This window comes from Ictidomys tridecemlineatus, chromosome 3 (genome assembly GCF_052094955.1).
Source record: "Ictidomys tridecemlineatus isolate mIctTri1 chromosome 3, mIctTri1.hap1, whole genome shotgun sequence".
In the NCBI taxonomy this organism is placed as follows: domain Eukaryota; kingdom Metazoa; phylum Chordata; class Mammalia; order Rodentia; family Sciuridae; genus Ictidomys; species Ictidomys tridecemlineatus.
In genome coordinates this window covers 133,173,618-133,187,722 of record NC_135479.1, presented here as the reverse complement: position 1 = coordinate 133,187,722, position 14,105 = coordinate 133,173,618, and the positions used below count along the sequence as shown (strand labels likewise).

Below are 14,105 nucleotides of genomic sequence, written 5' to 3'. Positions count from 1 at the left end.
CTTCTACTCTCACCTTACCACATCCCATGCAGAATTGATTATCTGGTAGGCAGCCCCTAAGACAGCCCCCCCCCCGTAACGCTACCTCTAGGTCGTCATGCCCTTCTGCAACCTCTCCCCTTGGCTATGCACTGAATGTAGTGAAACACTTGTAGCCAAGAGAACAAGGCAGAGAAAAATGTAGCCAAGATTAGGTTATAAAAGGTCTGTGGCTTGCAACTTCAGACTATTCTTGCTCATTAATGTAAGGGAAGCCAGCTATCATAGGAGTTACCCTACAGTCATGACAAGGAACTGAAGCCCTTAATCCAACTATCTCCAGGGAACTAATCTTGCCAACAATCATATAAGTAAGTTTAGTAGTGAATGTTCCCACATTTGAGCCTTAAAATGAGACTACAGGTCCAACAACACCTGGACAGCAACCGCCTGAGAAACCCTGAGGCACCCATCTAAGCTGCTCCCACATTCCTGACCTATAGAAACCATGAGACAATAAATGTTCCTTGTTTCAAGGAGATATGTGTGGGCAAATTTTTTTTAACACAACAATAGACCTAATATAGCATCAAAGTTGGAAACATCTAGTCCTGGGATCCTTTAATAGCTCCCTACAAACTCCACCATTTTTCATGAGACCTAAGTAGATCATAAGAAATTCAATATCAGGAACTCTTAAAAGAAACCTTTGTCCCTAAGAATGTAGACTGTGCCATATACTCAGTCATACTCTGCCCATATGGACATGACCGTGGATATAATTTCACTGCCTCAAAAAGTCTGCAAGACATTTTCTATAGCAGCACATGGGTAGGCAATGAGCTAAAAATTGAAGCACGCACAGAGGTGAGATGCTCCTGAACTTTCTAACCATTCTTTCATATCACCAACATGTTTTGAACCTGTCCAGACCCAGTGGGCCAGTGGCAGTCCCATCCTGCCAGCCATCTGAGCTTGAGCCATAAAGCTTCAGTTCTGAGATCAGATCCCTTCATTCTAGAAACTTCCCAAAGTATCCCCAATCCTTTCTACTCTCCCAGTCTTACATTGAGGCTTTGTGAGATCTAAAGCTATGACCCACTTCCCTAGATCTTTCAAAGTACCTAGCATATGGCCTAAAACACAGCTAGGGATTAATAAATGTGTGTTGTGACCAATATCCTCCTCATGTATATTACTTTCTTGTGTGTGTTCCTTTCTCCCCAACTACAAGAGTCTTAGGATCAGGGACTATACCTAATTCACCATGGTGTCCAAAAGATTTTGAGGTCCTACCCTCCAGACAAACCCTGGAGTCAGGGCAGAAAACAAGCACATTCTTTATGAACCACGGGTAGATATGTGGCAGAAACTACGAAGGACCCTCCAACTACTTAGGTATCAGAGCCCTTCTGCCACATAGTAACCCAATGCGGGAGAACTTGAGAACCTTTCTAATCTCCAAGGGCCATTCCCAAAATAGAAGAGAGGTATCTGCACTGAAATATAAGAATATGGAAGTAACAAGGAGGACAAAAAAAGAACTAGCTTTACTATTTACTTTCATGAATGGTGAACACACTTCCTGCAAAAAATTAGTGAAGAGCCACAGATTCTTGGAGACTAGGTGGGTCACTGCTCAAACCCAGCGAGTCTTCTTATATAAATTTGGAAGCAAATAGAAAAAAAGCAATAAAATCTGGCTAAACAGATGGTCACAAATACCCAGAAACGCCTGACCAAGTATTTGTAGAGAGCCAAGACATTCACCTCTGTCGGAAGTGACCAATGTTTTGCTTCCAGCAGAAACTAATACCTGATACTTCTCAGGACCAAAGAGAAAATATTAAAACTGAAAGCCCTTGGCAACAGTCAACAATTGTACCTAGGGATCAACAGAGGGAAATAATTCCCTTCCTGACTCCCACTGGGCCAGTCATGCCTGGAGCAGAAGGTGTGATTATCTAACCAAACGAAGCAAAAGTCAAACAACTAGACATAGCTTCTCTGGGGTCTCAAGCACTGTGCATCCTTGGTCTCTAGATCCACCTCTTTCAAGCTCCCACTTCCCTCAGGCAAAAACAAATGTGAAAGTCTTTAAAATACATAATTATACTTCAACTTTAATTATCATTATCAAACAAGGCTCCAGATCTAGCTGCTTTTCCAGACTGAGGATGAGTTGCCCATCTTCCTGCCCAATACCCTGTCTTCCCCAAGACTGCCCATCCAATCTTGGGGAAGACAGAGTATTGGGATGGGAAGACAGGGTTCAAGGAGCATGTGGCTATGCACCAGAAGCAATGCTGGGTAGTTGACTTATCTCATTTTTCTTTACATTTAAGATGAATCTTTAAAGAAAAAACTGTGATAACATATCACATCCAGACCACACTTTATCATTTAGTAGACAGTTGGGCATCTATGAACACACTTGCTCTAAACATCATGAGAAGCAGGCAAGGCAATGATTACCACCTCTGATTCTGAGACAGGGAAAATGAGAGTAGAGAGATTGTTCTTTACCCCATCCCACCAGTGTCTGCCCTTATAGGCACTCATAGACTTCCTAAGCCATAACGGTCCCCAAAGTCTCTTTCTGTTCAGTCGTTCATTTCACTCTCACAAAACCAAGCAGTCCAGCCTCACTAGTGCAAGCATTCCTATGACTGATCAACAGAGACTTAGCCAATGCCTGGTAGAACACCCTCAGGAAAAGGGACACTCTACCTGTGGATTTATTCCTTCTATCCATGAAGATGCATGTGCACCTGTTATGTACCAAGCACCCCACTCAATTACAAGGATACACACGTGAACAAGAAATTCCGTCCCTCTACTGCCTGGGTTCTTCAAGCCCATGGTGTGTACCCTGGTGTCCTGCCTTTTCATGGGATCATTCCTGCATTTGGTGGGATACCATTTCTGGTCCTCTCAGCATCCTCATGTAGAGCTCAGCAGGCTAATGTCCTTTTCAGAAGGTGAGCATGAACTACAACCTGATACGCTTTGGAGGGCCCTGAGGGGGGTAAACAGGGATATAGAATGTCCATGGTTGTCCACATACAACCTCTCCTCTTCTTAATAGTACCTGGATATTCCTTGAGGAGATGCTTGTTCTCCATTGTTTCGTGGCCACGAGGTTCAGGTAGGATTGTCTCAAAATCCAATTCATACTCTACTTCATACATGCCAATTAAAACAGTCCCATCAGCTTGGCCTGTTACTGGTTCAGCACTCTACAGTAATCCTGTGAGAATATGGTAAAGAAGGCTCTCTTTCCCTCAGATAGGAAGGAGGTTGCCGATAACCTGGGCTAAAGCAGGCAAATAACTCGTGACCATGAGGTACAATATCCTGAGGATGAAGCCGACACACAAAAAAGCCAGCAGAACAAGAATGCAGAGAAACAGCAGCCCTGCTCAAGCTGAGCCTGAAGTCTACCTTAGCTCTGGATTAGCCAGTTTCCAGGTGTTGTAAGTTTGCAGGATCATCCATCTACCATGTTCTAGATACCATATTCCCCTTAATATAGTCTGAAGCTGCACTGGCATTTTAGAAGACAAAAAGCCCAAAACTAGCTTACCAACTAAAAAAACAAACACCACCAAAAGAAAAAAAAAAAACCCTCTGGGTGTTTTCTGGCTTGCTTCTGTTAAAGCAATCTCTCCTAGTCTGTCATTACACACTTGAGTTCTTTAAATCTAAGGGCCAGGCTTCATATACATCACAATTTAATTTTAAACACTGAGAAAACTTAACAGGTGGAGCAGCTAACACAGATTCCCATTTCATGCTTAAACCGATGCTAGCGGGACCATGTTTGAGATTTTAACAGACTACAATGTTAAAGAGTCAACGTCAAAGAGCTGCAGCCTTTTATGTTATGTAGATCAGCAGGCCCACGGAAAGTCAGTTGCACATTCATTAAAAAGACAGAGTGACAAAATGCCAACTACAAATTCAGCCACACTTTTAAATGAAGTTACATTTTATCAATCACAACAGCATCTGCTCTGTTTTGAAAAACTACACCACAAACATGGTGAAGCATATTATTTACGCACTATAATGCCAAGGCTTGGGCACAGAGGGTTTGGCCCTCAACATGGAAACCACAGAACTAGAATCCTAAGCGGAAGCCTTAGCCAGAATTCCCCAACTATTTCCCTCAGCTTTCACCACAGCTCAGGTGATTGATCATCTTTGCCATGTTCTTTTTTTTTTTTTTTTTTTTTTTTTAAGAATTCGATGTTCTACTCTACCCACTAAACACAGATGTTCCAAGTTGCAAGGGAAAGATAACCTTACCTGGTGGCCCTTTTCCTTCCTTAGTGAGCAACAAAAGTCCCAGTCAGGGCCATGGCAATGGAACTCCACCAAGCTCATTAACAAAAAGGCTCATTCCCCTCTGCTAAGTAAAGCTAGCCTCCCCTACCTCAAAAAGTTGTGAAAGTAAAGTGAGGTGCCAAAAGAGAGCACACCTTACAAAGGAATAAAGGAATAAACAGAGACAGTAAATATTGCTTTCTTTCCTCACATATGCTCATATCGCTGTTGCCTGACATTTTCATTTTGGTCTCTCAATTTCAAGAACACTTCTTTTCATGCCAAAAGAGAAAGAAAAAAGCAATACAATTACTAGCAACCTTAAAATCGCCACTACTCAAAATTTTCCTCCAAATTCTCCGCATGCCACCTTCCAAGAGCTGAGTCTTGCCTTTGCTTTGCCACACATTTTATTAGCATTATTATATCTTGTCTGTTGCCAACAAAATCCATTTTTTAACAGAAGGACATTTTGGTCTTCTCTGCTTCTGAATCCGAGTTACTGGTACCCAAGCTTTACATGAAAACCACTGAATTTTAAAATTCATTAAATCATGCACATTGAAAGAGAAATGTCTTGTTTTCTGTGTAGGACTTACCAGCTGAGGAAAAATATCTTCTCTCCAATGAGTGCACAGTTGAAAAAGCACTGGACTGGGAATTGGCGGACTGGATTCTGGCTTCACTTCCAACTCCGAGTCTCCTTGTCCCACCTGTGGAAAATGAGAGGAGTGTTTACACATCCTCAGGGTGTTACTGCTTCTGAATTCCCCGGGTGTATGAAGCCTGATTGACCATAGCGACAACACCAGGCTTGAAGTGCACAACTCTAGTGGCCTATCTCTACACCTCCTAAACCCAGATAGTTGCTAGCACTTTCCATTTTACTATTTTCTCTCAGAATGTAGAGGAAAAAGAAGGGTGGTTCTTCAGCGTTCACATCTCAAATCTCTTGGAAAAAGGGTTTCATTCCAATAATGGCAATGAAAGAGACAGATCTATTAGAGACGTTTTAGACAAGAAAAAAAAATAACTTAAGTATGCCAAATAAAAAGAAATATAAGTTGGAAACAAATTTCTAACTCTGCAACCTCATGACATCTCTAAACTTTAGTCTTCTTGCCTGAAAAATGAGAGCTAGTGAGCCAAAGAGAGCTGGAAAATCTCAACACCTCTTGGTAAGTTCTCATTACAGGTTTTATTTCATTAAGAACTATTACTTCTTTTCTAAGAACTATGCAGTGTATATTCCAGCATGCAAGTACTCCAGGGCAGGGGCCTGCTGTAAAACTTATCCTTTGTGTTCAAAAGGGAAATTCAAATACTAGAAAATCTATCACCCCCATTCTTATTGCTGTGATTGGAAACATTTACCCCCTCCTACAATTGCTTCATGTATATCATCTCATTCAGTCTTCAAATCCTTGTTATATATTCAAAGTTGGGAAAGAGCTTAAAGATGGTACACTTCAACTCTTCCAACTACCAGGAAGAGAACCTAGGAGCTAAGATAGGGTGGCCATTCAGAGCCCACCATGGATGGCAGGCAGTCTAGGGCTGGATCCACTGGATCTGGTTACTGCCCTCTTACTTTGAGAGACGACATGAATTAATCAGGTCTTTGACCATATGATGATCAAATAAGTCTTGGAGCAAAACCAAGACTTATATACCCAGGCCTCTGAACACCTACATCAATGTTCTCCCAGTACACACCAGGAACAGAAAGAAATAAAATAAGGAAAATTAAGTTTAATCAAGATGAGTTTAATCAATCCACTGCCTCATCTGCCCTGTTGATTTTCCTCAACACTAGTGGTCTTCAAGAATATCAGAAGTCTCAAGATTATTTCCACTGAGAGGCACAATTTCGAATTTGCTGGGGAATGGATTCTTAGGAGGCCAAACTTAGACAGTACAATCTCATAGAAAACAAAAAGGTAATCCCTCTTCTCCCAAGCCCCGTGAAACCAAAGTTTCTTGCAGAGAAAGAATAAAATCAGAACAATTTCTACAATAGCAGCAAAAGACACTCGACTTCCCAGATTTCTAAACTTCACAGAATGGAATAGCTCTCCACCCTTGGCCCTCGGGAAGTCCCATTCACATACTCTACGCCTTCCCTCCATGTACCAACAAAAGCAGTCTCCCTTTTCCATAGTCAACTTCTTTTAATATTTTTTTTCTTTTTTTCCATAAAGAGAACAAGCAGCTTTGCTAAAGAACCGCTGTGAAATGATTGAAGTTCCCATGCAAACAAACCATTAGCAGAGTTCAAATGCAATTTAAATTACCAGTTGTTAAAGTGCTCCTCAATTTCGCGGTAAGTTTCCAAGGAGAATTACATGCTATATACTATTTAATTGGTTGTTTTCTATTTTTTAACATCCATTTATCCCCCCCACCCTTACATTTCAGAAATGTCTATAAAAGCTTCTCTTTAAAAAATTATACATTGTTGAATAGATTAAATCTAAAGATTGAAAAGTATCAGAGAAACAGCTGCAGGATTACGCAGCTCCGCAGAAATTGATGGTTTTGACACCAGAAAACATGCAGAATTTTAAAATCTTAGGAATCACCTAGCAGGGCCCTCACTTTTTACGAATGAAGACACTGAGGTCCTGAAAGCAAAAGGAAGAGCTGGCCTCAAGTCCTCTCTCTTGTCAGTGTCAGATCCAAGATGCGACCCATGGCTACTAACTTCCAGCCCCCTGCTACCTCTTCCACATGGTGGCCCATAAATCACAGAAAATGGCAAGAAATAGTGAATTTCTTTTTCCACCATTTTTTTAAGAAAGTTGAAACCCTTTTTAAATATACTCTTGACCACTAAGGTGGAGATGGGCAATGGCAAATCTCTCTCCGAAAAAGGAGTAAAGACTGATGAATGAGTAGAGCTAAAGGAGCACAGAGTAGACATGTCATGAGCAGAGAGACTTGGCAGGAAAAGTCAAGATGTTTATCCGGATTTATTAAGCAAGTGATGGGTCATGAGACTGTAGGTTTCCACTGCCTTATCTGCCCTGAATTAGTGGCTGCCCTGGAGGAAGAGGAAAAAGGATCAACGAAGTAAAGGCAGGACTTGTCACATCTGTAAATATAAGGGGTTTCTAGAAGCCATCAAGAACACACTTTGAAGTTCAAGGCTTTAATGCTGGACTTGCATAAATGATTTTTAACCTTTCAGAGCCCAAGCCTCTGCACTTGCAGCACAGGGCTCATAACACCTGCTAGTCTGAGGGCAGTGCCCATTTCCTACAATTTCATACTCCACATGTATGAAATTGTAGAGGCTGCACACAAGACACTGATTCATGCTTGCCTCCTTCAAAGATTTCTACAATTTCTCAAAGCTTATGCTTATGATTTATTTGTTTTCAAACTGAGTATTACAAGTCATTTATGTTCTATTAGATACCACGTGGCCCCTGAAAGTAAATTCATTTATGTTGTCATTTAAAACATAATACACAAAGACAAACTTCTATCTTGGTATTTTCCTTCAAATGCAAACTTATTGAAAACATTATTTAGAAATGGCTTCCAATCCAGTTTTTGAGACACACACTCTAAAAATTTCATTTTCTCGATCAATATTTCATTTAAATTTTCAATCAACCCTTTGAGAAAACTTCCCCCAAATTGCACACTGATCAAAGTGAAGATCAGGGAGATAAGCACCTGCTCAAGGTTTGGGGGCTAGTTGGTAATAAAGCTGGAATCTGAACACAGGTCTTCAAAAAAAAAAAAAAAATCAAGCTCCATGACACAGGTTTTATTAATTGCAGTTACAGTTATGATATGGACAGTTATTCTGAAGACAAAAACACATGCAAAAAAAAAAACATTTTCATATTTCAAGATCTTTGGGATAAAAATATTGGCCACATTTTCCAAATAAGTAAAAGGTTTCACCTTAGAAGCATGTAAATCCACCCTGAATTCCACCTTGCTGTTATGTTCTTAAGTGAATTTAAAAGCTCAGAGACTTGGCATTAAGCAGACTTCTAGTATGTGGGAAATAGACTTGGGAAAGGTTAGGAATGAGCTAATATCAGTCCAATTCAAAAGCAGAATTCAAATGGCCGGGCTCATGATCAAATACATCATGGTTAGTAAGCCTAGAGTGGGCCCCAAAACCCCTCTGGAGTAACTGCTAGCTGACATGATGGCAAGTTCCCTGCCCTCATCAGCAGATGTGTGCTAACACCTCCCGTCCTTGATTAAGCAGTGTGTGGACACAGAAGGTAGAGCTGCTGAGCTCGACAGGCTAGAGTTCTCCAAGACCTCAATAGCACTGGGAATTGCTGGCCCACGAGACAGGATGAAAAGACAACAAAGGTACAAGTCCACCCCATGTCTTATTCAGGGTCTAGAAGTTCTTGGCAGACAATGCGACTTCTAAACTGAGCCTGAACACTCAAGAGGATCTTCATATATGAAGAGGAAGAAAATGGGCTTAGGGGACACAATGTGCAAGAGCCTTGAGGAGGAGGAGTTCAGGGTGTTCTCAGGGACAGTGACTAATCTGGGGAGGCCAGTGGAAGAGGTCTGAAGGGATGTGGCGGGGCGTGAGGCTGGAAAGGATGCTGTAGCCAAGACATGGAGGACTTCATGTCCTGGGATGAAGCATTTGGACTGTGAGACTCCTCAGGAGCCACATTTTGGGAAATGATGTAAGAGAAGGTTAAATGGTAGAGTCATCATCTTAAGAAATAAACCCCCTTTCCTAGCCAGCCTCTAAGCAAAGCAAGGGTGGGGTGTCTGGAGAGCGCTTCTGAAGGGACCACCTCCCCAGAAGAGAAGGTGGCTCCCAGAGCTGCCCCTAACCCACTCTGCCACTGATCCTGTCCTCTAAGTCTGGAACTCTCACCCACAGAACAGACAAGTGGAAGACTCTAGAAAGAAATCAAATTTTGTTTCAACTAAGACACAATTCTGCTTTCAGGGATCTGCCAGCACTAGCCAGCTTAACTCAGGAAAAAGTCTAGGGCCCGTCTTCCTCTATCTCCCAAGAAGTAGGAGCCAGCATCTGTACAACTTGTCCTGTATGTGTCTCAAGGTCCAAATTAGAGAGCTCCTAGTAAGCCTAGCACATGACTAGAACCCACACCCAGCAGTGAGCCGATCGCAATGCCAACAGACTGTATGGAATCTCTGTTCTTTAAAGGTGCCTGATAGCAGTTCCCATATGTCCAAGGCCCTAGGAAGATGTGATACTCTCCTTCCCTTAAGCAAGTCCCCATTTTAATGAGAGAGGAGACAAAGTTGGAGAGGACAAATGTCAAGGAAGAACAGATAAAAAAGCAAATTCTCAAAACACACTATAACATGGGGCAATCCTTTATACACATTTGATGCCTGAAGAAATTCAGGTTCACATAAGTTAACTGACAGCTAGAAAACATCACCACAAGATCTAAATCTAGATCCCATGTCCATATGCATCAGACATTTATACTCTATTGCCTCACAACTGTGGTGTGAGTTAGCAGAAAGGGAAATCACATTTAGTGCAAGGGACTGGATGGTGTGGGAGCAGATGGGGATTGGGCTGACTTTCTTCAGAAGATGGCATCTACGCAGAAGTCTATAGGAAGAGCCAAAGTTCTGCAGGTAGAGATGGGAGAGGTCATCTCAGACTAACAGAACATATTGAGTCAAAGCGTGGAGGTAAGAAAATGTAGGGTATTCTCTAAGAGAGGCAGGGAATGTATCTGATGTAAGGATGAGTAAGCAGGGCTATCAATGAAGTCCATGGTGGACAGGTATTAGTGTTCAGTTATGAGAGGTTCTTGATACTAGGAACAGGGAGTCTTTGCTGAAGGTCATTAAATACTAGGGAAAAAAAATACATTTCAAAGTAGATCTGTGGCAATGGTCAGTTCTACTTGGGATCTCTGCTCCAGTGCAAGTGCTAAGAAAATAGCCTCAAAGGACCCAGGTAAGGATCAGGAATAACAGGCCCTGGGTTTTGGGGGGGTTTTTTTTGGGGGGGGGCGAGGGGGCGGGTCATCAAGGGACAAAGGGAAACTGTTCCTTGGCTTTGACTTTTTGAATAAGAAAGTCAACACCTATTTCATGAAAAAAGTTGTTGGGGTTCCTTAAGTAAATTCCAGGCCCCCATCGGGGCCCAAATTCCTCCAGTTGGTGAACACAGCATGGAAAATGGGATGGAAATCCCATAATCAAAGGAACTGCACTCCACTCTTGGATTTTCCACTTATTAGCTATGGAATCTCAGAGTGCTTCCTTTTAACATGGGCACTGTTTGCTCGTTTGGAGACAATAATACTCAGAGCACTAGGTTCTTGAGAGAACGGCTCAGCTGCGAGACTGAATACGGGGACGTGGATTTCTACATATGAGCCGGCATGTTTAGAATAGGTGCCCCTCCTCCTGAAAGCTGCCGTGTTGATAGAGGTACTATAACAACTGTCCAATTCTCCCAGAGAAGTGGTCTAAATCTGGAGTTGTCAACAATTTTTTCCCCTGTTGAAAATTGAGCTGTATTCCCCAGACAAGTCATTACATCTTTTTGTGCCAAATTGTTTTCATCTTTTAAATGACCCAGTAATCCCACTTTGGGCAATATACATAAGGGAATAATCCAAAAGGAAAAAAGAAGGCAATTTGTTCAGAGATGTTATTCATAGTGCTATTTCTAGCTCTTTATATATCCCTCTATTATAGCACTTATCTCACTGTGCTGTAATTATCCACTCCCCTTCCATACGCCTCCAAATTATCTTTGAATCAATCCCCAGCACCTAGCACAATGCCTGGCATACAGTAAGAACTCAATAAATGTTTGTTGACTGAATGGATAACATGAAGGAAGTTTTAAAAAGAAACTCAAGTGAGCAAAAACAAAAGAGATGAAGTTAAATTGATTTTTTTTTTTTTTTGGAGAAACCCTTGTAACTTAACACTGTAAACGATTTGAAGACTGTGTGGAAGAAGGCTTGGGATTGATTTTTAGATTATTTTGTTTATGATCTCTGAGGATCTCTAGGCTTAAGCCAATTGTAGTACAAGATGACCAAGGGACAACCAAGGGCATGAGGTCACATGCAGGGTGGCTTTGTCCTGGTGGCTGAAGTGCAGGGCTCCTTAGGAGTCCTGGATTCTACCCAGACTCAGTCACTACAGTGACTAATTTCCCAAACTTCTCCGAGATCAGTTTCTACATTAAAAAAACGGAATATTTTCAGGAAAGCCCATCCCATTAAAAGGAATCACAAGCCAGATATGGGGACACATGCCTTTAATCCCAGCAATTTATAAGGCTGAGACAGGAGGATCACAAATTGGAGGCCAGCTTGGACAACTTGGCAAAACTCTCAAAATCAAATTTTTTAAAAGAGCTGAGAGTGGTTTCTGATAGAACCCTCCCTGGGTTCAATCTCCAGTACTGCAAAAGAGAAGGAATTAAGAGAACCCAGAAGGGACAGCAAGTAGAAATTCAAATGCAAATGAAGGCTGGGAGGTGGGAGGTGCCTTACCCAACCACAGTCCTCTAGCCTTGGTAGTGTGTTGAAGCCCTGAGGAGCTCCCACCAAGCCTCCCTGGCCCATCCCAGGAGGCAGGAGGTGGAGAGAGAAATTTCTACAGAGACTTTGAGTGGGGCTGTAGAAAAGAGGACAGGCCAAGAAACAAATAAGAGCTGGGGATGTAGCTCAGGATGGAATATGTGCTTAGCACACACTAGTCCCTGTGTTCAATCCCCAGCCGTGCACCAAAAAAAAAGAGGAATATGTTAAATAAGTCCCATAAAGTCAACATCACTCAAAAAGTTCCACATTTTTGGTGGGAAAGAATGCTTTATAAAAATACCCAGGGAGAGCAAAGGAAGCAGCACATTCTGCAGGGCTCATTTGGGGGCATTCCAACAGCTCTTAGCCGGAAAGTCAAGTAGGAGGCCACTGCCCTCTATTCCTAGGCCAGAAGCTCAGGGTTAGAAACCAAAGCAGGGAGCACACACACACCCCTGGGTCCCAGAATTCCAGCCACGAATCTGAGCAACCCCAACTGCACGTGCTTCCACTTCCAACTGGGTCAATTCAGCTTACCATTTCTCTGAAGAAAATCACAATTGGCAATCACTCCAAAACATATCGTGAACCTATCTGCTTCTCTCCTGCCTGGTTGCTAGAGCCCTCCTCAGAGTAAACCGCCTCTCACTAGGTTTTGAACCAGCCCCCTGCTAGCCTTCTTACTTCTGCTCTTGCCCTTTCCTTACAATGCAACTGCCCCTATAAAATATAATACAGATGGTCCCCCTGGACTCAGGTGTCTACCCGATTAACATCCAGTAGCTCCTACTGGCTCTGCTCTCCCGATTCTCCCCCTGCAGCCTTTGACCTGCTGCCACAGCCACACACTGACTCCCAGTTCACAGATCTGCACTGATGGACTGTCCACCATCGGAATGTCCTCCCCCTATGTTTGCAGGGCAGACTCCTTGTCACTCAGATCTCAGCTTAAACACCACCTACAGCACTCCACACTTACCATCCTATGCCCTTTGTGAATTTTCCTCTGGATTGCTGATCATAACCTCTTAATTCTCTCTTCATTTCTTATCTGCCCTCCCCACACCACCACCTCTCTAAAGTGTAAGTTCCAAGGGATCATTGGTTTGTGCATTTAACTTTTCACTCTAAAGCCTGTTCTGGGACACTGCCTAGAATGGTTTGAGGCACAGAAATGGGATACAATAAAGATTTAATGAAATTAGATGAATGCATGGCACAGACAGGAAAAACATGACAGATGACCTCAAGGAAAGTAGCCCATGCTGTAGCTGACATCTTGGGAGGACATCTTGACCAGGATCATTAAGCAGGAACACAATCTTGGAAAGTTCTCTCATTTCTCCAGGATTTGGTTTTCTCACAAATGAAATGAGGGGAACAGCACCTGTCTTGCAGGAGTGTCAGCAGAATCAGAGGTCAACCTGAGGGGTGTTTAATGGAGGGTTCTGAGCAGTCTGAGTGTTCACTGTCATCAGCAGCAACCTCATCCTCTGGGTGAGATCAGTGAGCCTCAGAAAAGAGCAGGGCACTGCCCAAACGAAATATGTCCTAGCCTGCCTCTGCCTACCATGCTGCAGACGGGATAGGACACACAACTGCATACCACGCCATTTATTTACATTGAATCCTTTTTTGGAAGAAGGCAGACTAAGTACCTAACAAATGGTGCATCTAGTTCATAATTTTTCTTAATGTAAAAAAGTGGGGAAGAGAGAGAGTTAAGTAAGGTAAAGTAAGAGGACTACAAGAAGAACGAACATAAATCTCATACCATTTGTGAAAGGAAGGATTCAAATCTGGCTCTGAGCGACCCAGAGGCCAATACAAAACCAAGCAAAATACATGTATATAGCTCTTAGGAACACTGAGTTTATTGAAATGTCACAGCAATGTGTGAGGAGTTGTCACTATCCGGTTGAGCAGCACCCTGTTTTGACACTCGCTCACTAGCAAGGGTCTAATAGCTGCTTACTCCTGAGCACAAGCATTTGGAAGTCAAACTGCTTGGGCTCAAATGCAAAGTCACTAGTGACTGTGACTGTGGGCAACTTAGCTACTCAAAGCCATAGTTATCTTCCTATAAAATGTATACGTCTTACCTCCTATAAGATGCAGGTTAAAAATAATAATAATACATAAATGGACAAAGTATGGCATATACGTACAGTGAATATTTAATTATTCAACCTTATTAAAAGGAGAAATTCTGACACATGCTATAACAGGATGGACTTTGAGGACATTATGGTTACTGAA

General features: G+C 42.4%; 1 protein-coding gene across 12 annotated transcripts in view; it reads right to left on the bottom strand.

Annotated features, from left to right (window-relative positions):
- Positions 1-14,105, bottom strand: part of Lpp (LIM domain containing preferred translocation partner in lipoma) — a 644,616-nt gene that overhangs the window by 576,235 nt on the left and 54,276 nt on the right. For all 12 annotated transcript variants that reach the window (XM_078043842.1, XM_078043841.1, XM_078043843.1 and 9 more), the window contains exon 2: positions 4,908-5,021. Coding sequence is in view for 1 of the 12 variants with exons in the window: in XM_078043847.1 (XP_077899973.1) it covers positions 4,908-5,021 (114 nt within the window). In the remaining 11 variants the exon portion in view is untranslated. The remainder of the gene's footprint in view (positions 1-4,907; positions 5,022-14,105) is intronic.